This window comes from Loxodonta africana, chromosome 1 (genome assembly GCF_030014295.1).
Source record: "Loxodonta africana isolate mLoxAfr1 chromosome 1, mLoxAfr1.hap2, whole genome shotgun sequence".
NCBI lineage: Eukaryota > Metazoa > Chordata > Mammalia > Proboscidea > Elephantidae > Loxodonta > Loxodonta africana.
In genome coordinates, this window is record NC_087342.1 from 145,042,995 (window position 1) to 145,061,278 (window position 18,284).

Genomic DNA, 18,284 nt, shown 5'->3' on the forward strand with positions numbered 1-18,284 from the left:
GAAAATTTAAATTTTTAAAACAATAACACAGCTACTCAGAATCCCTGCGCAAGGCAAGCACCTGGGCCCAGATGGAGTTCTTTGAGTTTACTATAACCATATGGTCACAAACTAGCAGCCTCCAGATGATATTTATTTTGCTGTTTTTAAAATTTTGAATCCATTGCCAGAATGTGAAAAGTAGGAAATTCACATGCAAATTCAGATTTCTACCTTCTCTTAAAGAATCTGGTAATGACTGAGGCTGAGAGCAGCTGGCCTGGGTATACTCTTCATAGTCTATAAGCACCTACTTTACTCATTCACTTCCCCTATCCAGACCACACAGGAATCTGACTCTGTAACCCCTGCTTTAACAAAAGCTAGCAAAATGAAAGAAGTTTTAAAGGGAGGCACAGAAGTTAGGAAAATGTTACACAGTGAGAAAGGGCAAAATTGCTTACTCCCCAAGGAAACAGTAACTCTTTTGTGATTTGTGCTGGTATACAGTGCTACCCTTGTTAGTAATACTCTAAGCAGGCCTCGGATATTCTGTAATAACTTTTATATTCCTTCTTTAATTTGTTTCTCTTCCCTATGTATATATTTGTATTTTTACCCAACTTCTGTGAGCAACAAGTATAAAAGCTAGGTCAAGGCAAAAATCTGTTGCCATCAAATCGATTCTGACTCATAGTGATCCTATAAGTAGAACTGCCCCATAGAGTTTCCAAGGAGCATCTGGTGGTTTTGAACTGCCAGCCTTTTGGCTAGCAGCCAAACACTTAACCACTGTGCTGCCAGGGCCCCAATTTATTTCTCTTCGCTATATATTTATTTGTATTTTAACCAAACTTCTGTGAGGAACAAGTAGAAAAAGTACAGACTTTGAATTTTGGCCATAAACTTCTAACTCTTAGGGTAGGTAGTACAGTACAGAGGACAGTCATTCAGTGGATGTGGGAGAAATAATTAGAAACAAAATCTCCTGCCAACTCAGAAAACCTCTCTGAGAAAAGAAACAGTTTTATTACTAAGCATGAAACCATGTGAGATGCATCACACGCAATCTGCTAAAAAGTGCAAAGACAGAAATTTTTTACATAACCAGGCAGATACAACCCATTACATACATGTTCTCATAAACGATAACTAGTCCTCAAAGTAAGAGGACTTTGGCAGCACCACCTGTCACACAGTTTATCCTAAACTTACGTGGTAACTGGAGTGGCCATCTGTGTTAGCTAATTGCCCTTATCCAAAGGAATACTAAAACTTCTCATATCTCTATCAGTTATGTAGGTGGTTATACCTTAAAGCCAGATGCCAAAGTTAAACTCTCAAAGCTAGGAGACAAGGATGCTGTCTTCTTTGATGTTTACATTTCAAAGAGGTAGCTCTAGGCCCATGAGAAAAAACATTCCTGGGTTGTAAAACTGGGAAGAAGCTTAAAAGACTTACCTACTTTTCAAAGAGGCAGAGAATTTTAAATTACAAGTTTTCTAGAGGAAACGCTTTTAGAAAAGGGTCAAAAGTCTCTTTTCTGTATCAGGGAGAATTTTGATTTTTTGAATTGTATTTAACCTTACATGGACAGTGACTCAGCTCCATGCATGACAGCCTATTCACTTTTATGAGGACATTTTATTTCCTCACAGAAATAAAATTAAGAAACGTCCAGAAAATAAAAATGGCTCAATACCTTCATAACTTCTTCAAGATACCGTGTTGAACTTCCATTTGCATATGCAGTTTGTACAACACCAATATTCAAACTTTCTCCAATCTAGACAAAAACAATATTTAACATCATCAGAAGTGAAAGAGACAGCAAAAATATAATGAGAGCTCTAAAGGATGGCATAAAATCATGAGCCAGTTCAGCCATGCCTGTTTATGCAATAAATGACTTACTGAAAATTTACATGTAAACCAGAAAAAAAGGCTAAAGTGTTTTTGAACACTGTTTAATCCTATAAGAAATCCTTCATAAAGAAGCCTGTGATATGACCAATCTCTTGATCTTCATCTTTTTTTTTTTTAAGTAAAACTAATTATTGAATTCTTGAAGTAAAATATATTTTTACTAAATTAAAACAGGTATTTCCTATTATATACTAGGGTCCCTAGTGGCATATTGATAAAGTGTTTGGCTACTAACCAAAAGGTCAGCAGTTCAGATCCACCAGCTGCTCCTTAGAAACTATCAGGCAGCTCTACTCTTTCCTGTAAGGTCGCTATGAGTCAGAATCGACTCAACAGCAACAAGTTTGGTTTCTTTATTATATACTAAAGCCAGTCTGATACTATGGACTGCCAAAAGAACAAATCTGTTCTAGAAGAAGTAAAGCCAGAACGCTCCTTAGAAGCAAGGATGGCGAGACTAAGTCTCACATGCTTTGAACATGTTTCAGGAGGGACCAGTCCTTGGAGGAGGACATCGTGCTTCGTAAAGCAGAGGGTCAGTGAGAAAAAGGAAGACCCTCAAGGAGATGGACTGACACAGTGGCTGCAACAATGGGTTCAAGCATAACAACAATCGTGAGGATGGCACAGGACCAGGCAGTGTCTCATTCTATTGTACATAGGGTTGCTATGAGTCGGAACTAACTCCATAGCACCTAACAACAATAAAGCCAGCCTGAAAGCTATTTACAAAACAACAAACCATCTCACATCACAAAGCTTATTATAATAATAAAAATAATCTTTCAGATGATGAGGTTTTCTGTTTAGGTTTGAGGCTCTGGGGAGTGATGGTAGAACTCATTAAAGTGTCAGTTATGAAAAAACTAAAACTTCATAAAGTCTCAAATCATAAAACTTTGCCAGTATAAGAAAAAGAGTATCTTCAGCCTCCAAAACCAATGCCCAGTGTTGAAATGACTGAAATTAACCAAGTCTTTTTGTATTTCCTAGCTATAAACATAAGAAACTTACCATAAATTGTGCCTTTTAGACATGCACATGACTGTCTGATATGGAACTATTTCACTAGTAAATCTTGTTTTCAAAGGTAACCAATCACCCCATCATACCTCCAGTAGAAGCTCTTTAAGAAAACTGCTAATTAACGTTGCTATTTTGTCTCCATCTATGAGATGAAAGTCACCCTCCGCATCTTGGTAGTAATAAACGATTCTGTCTGCATCTCCATCAAAGGAACAGCATCTTTCATTGGACTTCATTTCCATTCCTAGCATGCAGAATAATTTAAAATCTCATTTCAGTCAATTTAATAAGTTTTCCTCTCACACTAGTTACTAGGAAAAATTTTTCAATAAAGTAGGAATATAACTGCCCTTATGTGTTGCAGATAGCATGTCCGCACTTTTTCCATGACATATTTAAAATTATCCTTCCACATAAAAACCAACGTCTTAATCTTTAAATTTTGTACAGATTTATTGGTGGTTTTACAGGCCAAATTCTTTTACAGCAAACTGAAAAAGGAACATTCAAAATCTATTTATGCCAAAACTTGCTATAATACTAAGATAAAAATTCCATTTTACAAGCCAGTTGGTTAAGACAGGTTTCCTGTACCGTTTTGAAAGCTACAGGTACTATCATAATGCAGTTTACCTAGTAGTGTCATATCCTTTACATACGTATTTAAAAAAAAAAAAAAACCCATTGCTGTCGAGTCAATTCTAATAGAACCCTATAGGACAGAGTAGAACTACCACATAGGGTTTCCGAGGAGTGCCTTGTGGATCTGAACTGCTGACCTTTTGGTTTGCAGTCGAACACTTAACCACTGTGCCACCAAGGCTCCAATATGTATATATAAGAATATATTTTAATTAGCAATAGGTGAGGTGTGTGCTTTACTTCTAATAGAATTTATTTGTTCACAGCATAAATAATAAGAACATTGATAATTATGAACAAAAAATTGTAACCTGTGAGTTTATAATTTGCATAAAGTTATCAAAGCTTCAAGTACTGTCACATCAAATTTTTAAAGAAAGTTCTGCTGTTTCTTAGCTGTAATAGCAGCAGAGTAACAAATACAGCATGAGGCAACTAAGAAGTGAGGTTTTTTTCCTGGGATACGAATATAAGGTTGACAATAGGACACAATGCGCAAGCTTCCAGAAAGCAGAGAACCCATGGGTTTTGTTTTGTTTGTATCTCTAGTGCCTAGAGCAGTAGAGATAAGAGCTCAAATATTTAGTGAGTGGATAAATGGGCAACACAGAAGTGAACTGTCAGTAAAGTAAATAAGAAAACAAGCAATTCAATGAAAAGGAGCTCAAACTGGTTGATTAAAACTAGTTTAATGGAAAGTTAAAAATGTAAATGCTCCTCAAGTGAATCTGAAATAACATAACTGAGTGAGGCAATTGGATGAAGTCTGTACAGTTCTGGAGAAAGCACGTCCTGTTCCTGCTTCAAGGGGGCGGCAGCTACTCAACTGCAGCGGACTACTGCCATTGAAAAAAAACCCTTGGATTCCAACTCACAGTGATCCTATAGGACAGAGTAGAAGTGCCCCTACAGGGTTTCCAAGGAGGAGCTGGTGGATTCAAACTGCCGGCCTTTTGGTTAGCAGCCAAGCTCTTAACCACTGTGCCACCAGTGCTCTACTACCATTAAGGATGGCCATGTGTGCCTTTAGTAAAGAGAAACTAGAGTCTGATATTTAAGTGAAATCATGAAATTTTTAAATGGGGCAGCAAATGCAATTAAACACGCACACACAGAGCAGACCAAACAACATACATTTCCAAGCTGATTTGACCAACAGGCTGCCGATTTAGGGTCTATAATGCAGACAAATCTAGAACACTACAATCCAGAGCTACACTCTGATCGAAGTTTTCCTCCTAATACGCCCACTGTGGAAAACACTGCTTTTGCAGATAATCATAACCAAAACAGAGTTGCAGTCACCATCCACAGCGTCTCTAATTCAGATAAAAAGTCAAAGACAATAACACTTAACTACTATCGTTTAGATCAGTGGTTCGCTAAGTGTGGTCCCCAAACCAGTACAATAAACAAAGCCTAGAGACTTGTTAAAAATGCAATGTATCGAGCCCCATCCTAGACCTACAGAATCAGAAATCCTGAGATGGAGCTCAGCAATCTGTGTTGACAAGCTCTCAAGGTGATTCTGATGCATGTTAAAGTTTGAGGACCATAGCTCTGGATTACTGTTTCCTAGTTTTGCTTTTCTCATCGATATTCCGTACACACTGACTTCACAGCTGGAGAAAGTAGGCCATATTTTCAACGTCACTGTAGAGTGAGAAAATTCCTAGATGTCTAAAAGAGGCAGAGCCAAGACTAGTTACACGACTTTACTTACTTCGTTGCCTCCTTTTGTAAACGAAATGGACTTCAGAGAGCTTTTAAAACAAAATTGTACAGTTCTTGTATTACATACCCTCAGGAGGTTTCTGATGACTTTTCACAAAATCAGCCCCACATAAATGATTGAGTTTCCCTTTGGTTCCATCATTAAATAGGTGAACTGACAGCCCCTGTGAGAAGTAGTGTTCCATTTCTCTTAGCTTCAGGGCCCCTATACCATTTGCACAGTCGACCTTAAGTGTTCTATATTCATCTCCACAGCAGGAAGCCTTCAAAGGAAAAAGACAGACAACATGGAAGAAACATTTCAAGTTATAAAAATAAAAGTGAACTGTGTGTTTATATATATAAACACACACACATTTATATATATCTATATATGTATACCAAATGGCTGATTTATTGGAAGTAGATTACCTTAACTGACTGCATCACCCATGTCATGTATAGGGTTCCTTTAACAACATCTGAACATATGTACTTGCTTGTTTCTTGGGTTAAAACACATGAGTTAACTAAAATAATGTTTATATAAACAACTCAAATACTCATCAATGGATGAATGGATAAAACTGTGATATATGCATGCAATGGAATATTACTCAGCCCTGAAAAGGAACAAAGTACTGATACATGCTACAATGTCCATGAACCTTGAAAGCAATATGCTAAGTGAAAGAAGCCAGACACAAAAAATCACACATTATATAATTCCTTTTATATGATATACAGATAGGCAAATTCAGAGAGACAGTAAGCAGGTTCGAGGTTACCAGGAGTTGGCGGAGGAGGAATCAGGAATGATTACTTAATGGGTCTAGGGTATTTTTATAGGGTGATAAAATTTCTGCAACCAGAGAGTGGGTAGTTGTGTAATACTGTGAATACACTAAATACAACTGAACTATACAGTTTAAAATGGTACATTTTAAATGTATAACTTAAAACAGCTTTATTTGTTTATGTGAACTTCACTTCGATTAAACATATATATGTGTGTGTATATATATATATATACACATGTATATAAATAAAACTTTTCAACTGATCTGTGTTAACTTATTCATTTATTTAACCTCTAACCATGTTTAAGAGATTTTCACCTGTTTGGTAAGTTCCATAAAAGCCTTAGAGAGTTTCTGGTAGTAACCTTCTATAGTTGCCTTTCCATATTGGCCACTAGTATTTCGACAGTATACCATGTAGTGCAGCTGGGGTGTGGTTAACAGGCCATAATCTGTCACAAAAATACAAAAAGAAATTTTATCACACTTAATAAAGAAAAAATAAGTGGATTCATTTTATAGGAATTTCAGAGTGATAAGTCCTTTTTAAAGAAAGACATTTCATAAAACGTGAAAATGATCATTTCCAAGCTATCCAGATGCACAAATATCCACTGAAATCACTGTAACTGCATGTCACATACTGAATTCTTAAAAAATAATAATTATTATTTGTAGTAAAAAACCAATCAGTGGAGCCAAGATGGAGGCTTAGTCAGATGTACCATAGTGACCCTCTACAGCAAACATCCAAGAAGTCAAGTGAAACACATGTAGATAACAATCCTGAACCCTGAACATCAAAAAGGAAAGATAAATAAGTGAATCGAACACAGACTGTAAGAAAAAAGTTGAATGAATGCAGTGAACGAGGAGTAACACAGAGCAGAGTGGCTCTGCCAGTTGGTCAAGCTCAACATGCCCATCTTGAGACAAAGCCAGTAACAACCCCACGTAAGGAGCACAGGAAAATAATTTCATGACATTCCCATACAAGACAGAGAAACTGTACAGACACACCCAGAGAGAAGGTAAGCAGCTCATGATCTGGATATAAGGAAGGAAAACAAAGACAGACAAAAATTCCAGGGATCCTGCCATCCACAGAGTAGGGAGACAGGATCCAGAGTCAGCTACACTCATGAGCTGAGGTCCCAGATCTCTGTGGTTAAGTGGCACATAAAAGGCAGTAGATCCAGAGTATCGGAGGGGATTCGCATTTGACTTATTCCAGGCACCCCTCCCTTCTTGCACTTGATTGGGGGCAGGTCCTGATAGTTGGCTGGAGCAGACAGGAGTGCCAGGGCAGGAGGTCCCTTACCCTAGCCACCCCACCCCGCCAGAGGCCATAAGACCCCCTCCCCTAGCTCCATCTACTACCCCTCTCTGCCCACTTGATGAGCAACAGTAAGCACAATCCTGCCCACCCATCCACCTGCCACCCACTTCCCCACCCCATCTCGGAGAGGGGTGGCAACCTCATGATCACAGATGGAACCACCCACCACACACTGGCACCCCCAACCCTGCAAGTGGCAAGGACATCACATCCACGTGCTAACCCACTTGCCATCAAGCCCCCCACGATGAATGGCAATGACTGTGTCCCCCGCTCCAGCACCACACCTGGCGTCCCACCTACTTGGTAAGTGCTACTACTCCTGAGCCATTGGATCAGCGAAAGAAGGTCTGCCCTCAGCTCCCCCCAACATGACCAGCAAACAGAGGCCCACATCCACACTCCCAGTTGCTATCCCACCCACCCAGAGACAGGGTTACCACCCTAGTACCACCAAACTAGTTAACAGGTTATTGTGCCCCCCCCATCTGCTCAGATAGAACAAAACAAAGAACAAGGATGAAGCAAACAAACATACAGTGAATAAATAAATATGAATAAAAACAATAACCTTAATTCCTCGGAGACAACAGACAATATTAACTCATGTAAAGAAGCAAGCCAAGATGGCTCGACCAAGTAACCAAAATAAAGGACCAGAAAACCTTCCTGAGGAAGAAACAGTAATGGAGCTACCTGATAAAAAGACATATATTTAAGATCCTCTAGGAAAACACAGACAGAACCAGGGAACACGTAAGACAAAACTCTAGAATTCAAGAAAATGATACAAGCACAAAATGACAAAATAAACAACTAGAAACCATAGAAAAACACCAACTAGAAATCCAGAAGATTAACAATAAAATTTCAGAAACTCAGTGGAAGGATATAGGAGTAGAACTGAATCAATGAAAGACAGGACCAGTGAAATATAGGACAAATTCCCTGATACTAATTTGTTTGAGGAACATTCAAAAAAAGAATGAAGAAAGCCTAAGAGTTATGTGGGACATTATCAAGAGGAATAACTTATATGTGATAGGAATTCCAGAATAAGAGGAGAAAGAAAAAAAAAAGGCAGAGAGAAAATCTGTGAAGACTTGCTAGCAAAAAAACTTCCCTAATATGAGATATTAGAAAAAAAAAAAAAATTTTTTTTCTAATATGAAAGATGAGAAGATATCCATCCAAAAAGCTCAATGTATCCCATACTGACTAGACCCCAAAAGAAAGTCACCAAGACATATCAAAATCAAACTTTTCAAAAGCAAAGACAAAGTATCCTAAAAACAGCTGAGGAAAAACAAACTGTCACCTACAAAGGAGAATCAATAAGACTAAACTCTGATTTCTTGGCAGAAATCATATTGGCAAGGAGGCAATGGGATGACATATACAAAACTCTGAAAGAAAAAAATGCCAAACAAGAATTATATATCCAGCAAAACTGTCTCTCAAATACAATGGCGAAACCAGGACATTTACAGATTAACAGAAATTAAGGGAATTTGTAAAAATCAGACCAGCCTTACAAGAAATATAAAAGGGAGTCCTTAGGACAGAGAAACATCACCACCAGATAACAACCTGAGATTAGGACACATGACAGCATATCCAGCTACCAACCAAGATAAATAAAATAAATCCACAAGACTGAAAAAAGGGAACCGAAGACATAAATCCATAAACAACAGCTTCAAAATAAAGAGAGAATAAATGGTGCAGGTGTAAACTTCCACATGGAGAAGAAATCAAGGTGATTTCAAGATAAAATAGACTGTTTAAACTTAGGAAGATAAAAGTAAATTTCAAGGTAACCACAAAGAAAATCAATAAACCTATTCACCAAAATAAAAAAGGAAAAAACCATAAAGACTCAATAAACACAAAATCAACAACGAAGTAAATGAAAAGCAAATCTATAAACAAAAGGAACTCAGTACACAAAAGTAAGCAGAACAAAGAAACCATCAACAACACGAAAAAAAAAAAAGCACAACAAAATGACAGCAATTAATTCATTCCTATCAATAATCACACTAAATATAAACAGGTTAAATCCACCAGTCAGGAGAAATAAGAGTAACCAAATGTATTAAAAAAAAAAAAAAAAAAGACCCTTCTACAAGAGACACAACTTAGACACAAAGATATAAATAAGCTAAAAAGTAAAGGGAAAAACTATATCAAGCAAACAGTAAACCAAATAACAGTAAGAGTGGTAATACTAATCTCTGATAAAAAAAAAAAGACTTTAAGCAAAACCCACCACTGAAGACAAGGAAGGGGATTATATAATGATTAAAAGATCAATTCACCAAGAGGACATAACCATTATAAATATTTACGAATCCAATGACAGAGCTCAAAAATACACTGAAAAGAGATTTAGTCCCATAATAATAGTAAGAGACCTTAATACACCACTTTCCACAAAAGACAGAACAACTAGAAAGAAACTCAACAAAGATACAGAAAATCTAAACATCACAATCAATCAACTGGATCTCATCCACCCACCACCACTGAGTCCATTTCCAAGTCATAGAGACCCTATAGGTCAGAGTAGAACTGCCCCAGAGAGTTTCCAAGGCTATGTATCTTTATGGAAGCAGACTGCCACATTTTCCCCTCACAGAGCAGCTAGTGGGTTCCAACCACCGACCTTTTGATTAGCAGCCAAGTGCTTTTAACCACTGTGCCATCAGGGCTCCTCAAACCTCAGAGACATACTGTATTTTCATGCAAACAATGCGTGCCTTCCAAGCTTGCCGACCACTCCCTGCCCCACGGTATTTTCATAAGCATGTTATGCTAATTTTTTTACAGCAACATGTAAAAAAAATTGGCATAGTGGTGCTTATGAAAATACCTCCCTAGGGGGAGGGCACAGTTGGCAAATGTAGAAGGTGCACATTGTTTGCATAAAAATCTGGTATACAGAACACTCCACCCCACAGCAGCACAGTACACATTCTTCTCCAATGCACATGGATCATTCTCCAGAATTGCCCATATTTTAGACCACAAAGCTAACCTCAATAAATTCAAAAATATCAAAATTGTACAAAGCATCTTCTCTGATCACAACACTATAAAATTGGAAATCAACAACAGAAAGAACAAGCAAAAAAAAATCAAACACGTGGAAACTTAATAACACTTTGTTTAAAAACCACTGGGTAACAGATGAAATTAAAAATGAAATTTAAAAATTCCTAGAATCAAATGAGAGTGAAAACACAATATACCAAAACCTTTGGGACACAGGAAAAGCAGAACTCAAGGGTCGATTTATAGCAAACAATGCACACATCCATAAAGAAGAGCCAAAATCAAGACATTAACCCTACAACTTAAATAGAAAAAAAGAACAGCAAAAAATGTCCACAGCCACTAGAAAAAAGGTAAAAGTAAAGATTAGAGCAAAACAAATGAAATCAGAAAACAGAAAAAAATCAAAAGACTCAGCAAGAATAGAAGTTAGTTCTTTGAAAAGATCAATAAAATCAACAAACCACTGCCCAAACTGACAAAAGGAGGAAAAGATGCAAATAACCCAAATAAAAAATGAGATGGGTGACATTACAACAGAACCAACTGAGATAAAAAGGATAATAACAGAATATTATGAAAAATTAAACTCCAACAAATTTGAAAACCTAGAAGAAATGGATAAATTTCTAGAAACGCACTATGTACCCAAACTAACACACACTGAGGTAGAAAATCTGAACAGATTCAAAACAAAAGAAGAAACTGAAAAGGTCATAAAAAACCTCCTAACAAAAAAAATCGCTGGCCCAGAGGGCTTCACTAAAGAATTCAATCAACCATTCAGGGAAAAACTGACATCAATACTACTCAAACTATTCCAGAACATAGAAAAGGAAGGAATACTCCCGAATTCATTCTATGAAGTCAGCATAACGGTGATCCCAAAGCCATCCGAAGTCACCACTAAAAAAGAAAATTACAGACCAGTATCCCACATGAATATAGATACAAAAACTCTCAACAAAATTCCAGATGATAAAATTCCACAGCATATCAAAAGAACACATCACAGCCAAGTGGACTTCATACCAAGCATATAAGAATGGTTCAACATTACAAAATCAATCAACATAATCCATCACATAGATAAATGACAAGAAACGCATGATCACCTCAATCGATGCAGAAGAGGCATTTGATAAAATCCAGCATACATTCCTGATAAAAATTCTCAGCAAGATAAGAATAGAAGGAAAATTCTTCAACATAATTAAGGGTATATGCATACACAGCCAAAGAGCTCTGGTGGTACAGTGGTTAAGAGCTCAGACGCCAACCAAAAGGTCGGCAATTTGAATTCACCAGCCACTCCTCGGAAACCCTAGGGGGCAGTTCTAGTCTGTCGTATAGAGTAGCAATGCGTAGGAATCAACTTGACGGCAATGGGTTTGGTTTAGGTATACAAAACCAACAGAAGACATTCTCAATGGAGAGACTGAAAGCATTCTCCTTGAGAACAGAAACTAGACAAGGATGTCCTCTATTACTACTCTTATTCATTATTGTACTGAAAGTCCCAGCTAGAGCAATAAGGCAAGAAAGGGAAATAAAGGGCATCCAAATTGGTAGGAAGAAGTAAAACTATCCCTATTCACAGATGACATGATCATATAGTACACAGAAAACCCCAGAGAATGCACAAAATGAAATTTAAAAATTCCTAGAATCAAATGAGAGTGAAAACACAATATACCAAAACCTTTGGGACACAGGAAAAGCAGTACTCAAGGGTCAATTTATAGCAAACAATGCACACATCAATAAAGAAGAGCCAAAATCAAGACAAAAAAGCTACCAGAACTAATAGAAGGATTCAGCAAAGTGGCAGGGTATGAGACTAACATATAAAAATCAGTTGGATTCCTCTACACTAACAAATAGAACTTTGGAAAGGAAATAAGGAAAACGATACCATTTACAATAGCCCCCAAAAGATAAATACTTAGGAATAAATCTAACTAGGGACATGAAAGACTTAATACAAAGGAAACTACAAAACACTACTACAAGAAACCACAACAGACCTACATAAATGGAAAAATATACCATGCTAATTTTTTTGTTTTTTAATAGATAGGAAGACTTAAAACTGAAATGTCAATACTACCCTATGCGATATACAAATATAATGCAACCCTGAACCAAATTCCAACAACGTTCTTTAATGAGATGGAAAAACTAATCACCAGCTTTCTGTGGAAAGGAAAGATGCCCCAGATAATGCATTATTGAAGAACAACAACAAAATGGGAGACCTCACACTCTCCAATCTGAGAACCTACTATACAGCCACAGTAGTCTGGTACTGGTACAACAGACACACAGACCAATGGAGCAGAATTGAGAACCTAGAAGTAAATCCATCCACCTATGGACTGCTGATCTTCAAAAAAAGGTTGAAGCCCATTAAATGAGGAAGAGAAAGTCTCTTTAACAAATGGTACTGTCAAAACTGGCTATCCATTTGAAGAAAAATGAAACAAGACCAATACCTCATACCATACATAAAAGCTAACTTAGAATCTATCAAAGCCATACATTTAAAATGTAAAACAATAAAGATTATGTAAGAAAACAAAGGGACAATGTTAGGGGCTCTAATACATGGTATAAATAGAACACCAAACATAACTAAAAATGCACAAACAGCAGAAGATAAACTACACAACTGGGATCACCTAAAATTAAATGCTTATGCTCATCAAAAGTCTTCACCAAAAGAATAAAAAGAGAATCTACAGACTGGGAAAAAATTTTTGGCTACGACATACCTGAAAAGGGTCTAATCTCTAAAATTTATAGAAAACTTCAACACCTCAACAACAGGAAGACAAAGAATCCTGTTGAAAAATGGGCAAAGAACATGAACAGACCCTTACCAAAAAAGGCACTTAGACAGCTAACAAACACATGAAGAGATGCTTGTGATCATTAGCCATAAAAAAATTTTTAAAAACCCGCTGCCATTGAGTCAGTTCCAACTCATAGAAATCCTACAAGACAGAGTAAAACTGCCCCGTAGGATTTCCAAGGAGTGACTGGTGGATTCGAACTGCAGATCTTTTGGTTAGCAGCCACAACTCTTAACTGCTGTGCCACAATTAGAGAGATGCAAATCAAAATTACAATGAGATACCATTTCATCCTGGCAATAATGGCACTCATCAAAAACACAGAAAACAACAAATGTTGGCAAGAATGTGGGTAGAATGGAACTCTTACACTGCTGGTGGGAATAGGAATGGTACAAACACTATGGTAAATGGTATGGTGCTTCCTTAAAAAGCTAGAAACAGAAATACCATATGATCTGGCAATTCCACTCCTAGGTATATATTCTAGAGAAATAAGAGCCAAATACAAATAGACATATGCATACCCATGTTCACTGCAGCATCATTCACAATAGCAAAAAAAATGGAAACAACCTAAATGCCCATCAACGGATGAATGGATAAACAAACTGGTGTGTATATATATATATATATATATATATATATATATATATATATATATATACGCAATGGAATACTATGCAACCATAAAGAATAACCATGAATCATCTTACAACATGAATGAATCTAGAAGACATTATGCTGTATGAAATAAGTCAATCTCAAAAGGACAAATATTATAAGAGACCACTATTATAAAAAGTCAGGAACAAGTTTAGACACAGAAAAAAACATTCTTTGATGGTTACCAAGGATGAGAGGGAGAGGAAAAAGTCACTAAATAGAGAGTAGACAAGTGTTAATCCTGGTGAAGGGAAAAGCAATACACAATATGTGGGAAGTCAGCACAACGTGATCAAGGTAAAGGAGACTCTGAGAGGTGCACAAGAAAAAAGGGCAAATGTGGCAAATGCTATTGACATATATATTCCTGCAACAACAGTAATTTCTCAGTAGATACACTAAATAGGTGAAGGAGGTCATACAGGAGTACACCTGCATACATATATCATTATGGTTTTAACTACTTCTACGTACGTATTTGTAAATGCTGCATGCATATAATAATGGAGCACATATGGGGCACAATTATAGAAACTACTTAGACACTGGACTTGAAAGCTAAGGACCACAGTCTCTGGGGACATCTAGGTCAACTGGCAAAACGCAATTCATAAAAATAACGTTCTATGTCCTTGTCTGGTAAGTAGCATCTGGGGTCTTAAAAGCTTGCAAGTGGCCATTTAAAAAACAACTGTTGGTGTCTCCCCCTCTGGAGCAAAGGAGTACGAAGAAAACCAAAGAACCAAGAAAGGAATTAGTCCAAAGGACTAATGGTCCACATGAACAACCTCCTCTGAGACCAGAACTAGATGGTGCCCGGCCACCAATACCGACCACTCTGACTGGGACCATATTAGAAGGCCCTGGTTAAAATTGGTAAAAAATATGAAAAAAAAAGAAAAAAAAAAAAGACCATACTTACTGGTCTGAAAGAGACTGGAGGAACCCCCAAGACTACTGCCCTGAGACAACCTGCTAACTTGAAACTGAAGACACTTCCAGAGGCCTCCTTTCAACCAAATAATAGAGGGGCTATAAACTAAACAGTAACACCCATGAAGAATGTACTTAGAACAATCAACTATATGAGACCAAAAGGGCAACATTTGCCCAAAACCAAAGATGAGGTGGCAGGGTTGTTGTTGCTGCTGTTAGGTGCAGCTGAATTAGTTCTGATTCACAGCAACCCTATGTACAACAGAATGAAACACTGCCCAGTCCTTCGCCATCCTCACAATCGCTGTTATGCTTGAGCCCGTTATTGCAGCCACTATGTCAATCCATCTAGTTCAGCATAAATGCTGACCCTTTACATTATCAAGCATGATGTCCTTCTCCAGGGACTGGTTCCTTCTGATAGCATGTCCAAAGTATGTGAGATGTAGTCTTGCCATCTTTGCTTTTAAGGAGCATTCTGACTATACTTCTTCCAAAACAGATGTTTGTTCTTTTGGCAGTCCATGGTATATTCAATATTCTTCACCAACACCACAATTCAAAGGCGTCAGTTCTCCTTCTGTCTTCCTTATTCATCATCCAGCTTTCTCATGCCTATGAGGCAACTGAAACACCATGGCTTGGGTCAAATGCACCTTAGTCTTCAAAGTAACAACATTGCTTTTTAACACTTTTAAAGAGGTCTTTTGCAGCAGATTTGCCCAATGTAACGCATCTTTTGATTTCCTGACTGCTCCTTCCAAGGGTGTTGATTGTGAATCCAAGTAAAATGAAATCCTTGACAACTTCAATCTTTTCTCCATTTATGATGATGATTCTTGTTGGTCCAGTTGTGAGGACTTTTGTTTTCTTTATGATGAAGTGTAACCGATACTGAAGGCTGTAGTCTTTGATCTTAAGTTCTCTTCACTTTCAGGAGGCAGGGTTGTGTCATTTGCATATCACAGATTTTTAATGGGTCTTCCTCCTATCTTGATGCCCCATTCTTCTTCATATAGTCCAGCTTCTCAGATTATTTGCTCAGCATACAGACTGAGTAAGTATGGTGAAAGGATACAACCTTGACACACACCTGACTTTAAACCACACAGTATCCCTTTGTTCTGTTCGAATGACTGCCTCTTGATCTATTTACAGGTTCCTCATGAGCACAATTAAGTGTTCTGGGATTCCCATTCTTCACAATGTCATCCATAATTTGTCATGATCCACACAGTTGAATCCTCTTGCATAGACAAGAGAACACAGGAAAACATCTTTCTGGTATCCTCTGCTTTCAGCCAGGATCCATCTGGCATCAGTAATGATATCCCTTGTTCCACGTGCTCTTCTGAATTTGGCTTCAATTCCTGACAGTTCCCTATCGATGTACTGCTATAACCACTTATGAATGATCTTCAGCAAAATTTTACTTGCATGTCATATTAATGATACTGCTCAATAATTTCCACATTCAGTTGGATCACCTTTCTTTAAAATAGGCATAAATATGGATCTCTTCCAGGCAGCTGGCCAGGAAGCTGTCTTCCAAATTTCTTGGTATAAATGAATGAGCACTTCCAGTGCTACGTCCGTTTGTTGAAACATCTCAGCTGGGTATTCCATCATTTTCTGAAGCCTTGTTTTTCACCAATGCCTTCAGTGCAACTTGGACATGTTCCTTCAGTACCCTCGGTTCCTGATCATATGCTACCTTCTGAAATGGTTAAACAGTGACCAATTCTTTTTGGTATAGTGACTCTGTGTATTCTTTCCATCTTCTTTTGATGCTTCCTGCATCGTTTTGTCTTTTGCCTGTAAAATCCTTCAATATTGCAACTCGAGGCTGAATTTTTTCTTTAGTTCTTTCAGCTTGAGAAATGCCAAGCATGTTCTCCCCTTCCGGTTTTCCAACTCTGGGTCTTTGCACTTGACATTATAATACTTTATCTTCTTGAGCTGCCCTTTGAAACCTGTTCAGCTCTTTTACTTCATCATTTCTTCCATTTGCTTTAGCTATTCGACATTTAAGAGCAAGTTTCAGAGTCTCTTCTGATATCCATTTTGTTTTTTTCTTTCTCTCCTGTCTTTTTAATGACCTCTTGCTTTCTTCACGTATGATGTCCTTGATGTCATTCCACAACTCAACTGGTCTGTGGTCATTAGTGTTCCAGATGTCAAATCTATTCTTGAGATGGTCTCACATACTTTAGATATGTTATCAAGAGGGATCAGTCCCTGGAGAAGGACATCATGCTTGGTAAATATAGAGTCAGCAAACCCTCAACAAGATGGACTGACACAATGGCTGCAACAATGGGCTCAAGCAAAGCAATGACTGTGAGAATGGTGCAGGACTGGGCAAGGTTTCATTCTGTTGTACTTCGGGTCACTATGAGGCTGAACCAATTCAATGGTACCTAACAACAACAATCAGAATTATCTAAGAGGTCGTACTAAACTGAAGGAACTGAACACAGCAGGAGCTAGAAAGAAGGTTCAAAAGGTCAAGGGTTTTTTTTGTTTTTTGTTTTAATATGAAAGAGCTGACACTAGGAAAATATTCACCACAAGATAGTGGAGTCACTACCTTAACCAGGGACAGTACTGATATGAGAATCCTAGTCTTCCTTGTCTTGTATTTCAAAGAGCCACCTGTCACTAAAAACTGTGATTACAGATAGGCCAAAGGTATTTCCCATCCTGTGTAACAGGCAACAGCTGATTCCACAGCCCATCAGCTATTAGCAATACCTAAACGTTGACAAAAATTCCCCAATATGAGCATCTTCAAGTTACTTCAAGGGTTTATTCCCTTACTAAAGGAAGACATATAAGATCAGAATTTCCTACCTACATCTCTTATAGTACTCCCATACCCTACACCCATTGCCATCAAGTTGAAAACAAAATATGCGTGCCCAGAAAAAAAGGTTACTTTAAAAACGTTAGTATATCTGATAGTTCATTTTTTATACTTTTTTATCTATATTTTGAAACTTTTAAAAAACAAATATGTATTAAACTTTTGCAATTTTTTAAAACGATTTTTTAAGATTAACTTACAGCTCAGGATAACTACTTACCATGGAACTGACCTCCCAAGATAGTTATGCCATCTATCACAGACTGTGAAAGTTTCTCACTGCTGGGTCTAGTAAAGAAAGAAAACCAATAGAGTTGCTTGTTCTGAACGAAAATGTAGATATATGCTGCAAATTTCAAGACAATAAGTTCACTGTATTTTAAATGAAACCTAAAAACCCATTGCCAGTCAAATCCAACCCATGGCAATCCTGTAAGACACAGCAGAGCCACCCTATAGGATTTCCAAGGCTATAAATC

At 37.5% G+C, this 18,284-nt stretch overlaps 2 protein-coding genes across 5 annotated transcripts in view; one reads left to right on the forward strand and one right to left on the reverse strand.

Moving 5' to 3' along the window:
- DOP1A (DOP1 leucine zipper like protein A) overlaps positions 1-9,546 on the forward strand; it is a 123,772-nt gene extending 114,226 nt beyond the window's left edge. The window contains exon 41 of the mRNA XM_064288416.1: positions 2,394-9,546. The gene's annotated coding sequence lies outside the window, so the exon portion shown is untranslated. The remainder of the gene's footprint in view (positions 1-2,393) is intronic.
- Positions 1-18,284, reverse strand: part of PGM3 (phosphoglucomutase 3) — a 30,915-nt gene that overhangs the window by 7,522 nt on the left and 5,109 nt on the right. For all 4 annotated transcript variants that reach the window (XM_010586471.3, XM_010586466.2, XM_010586463.3 and 1 more), the window contains exons 4-8: positions 18,026-18,093; positions 6,405-6,538; positions 5,375-5,570; positions 3,018-3,175; positions 1,682-1,765 (exon numbers count right to left, since the gene is read on the reverse strand). In XM_010586471.3, coding sequence (XP_010584773.2) covers positions 1,682-1,765; positions 3,018-3,175; positions 5,375-5,570; positions 6,405-6,538; positions 18,026-18,093 — 640 coding nt within the window. The remainder of the gene's footprint in view (positions 1-1,681; positions 1,766-3,017; positions 3,176-5,374; positions 5,571-6,404; positions 6,539-18,025; positions 18,094-18,284) is intronic.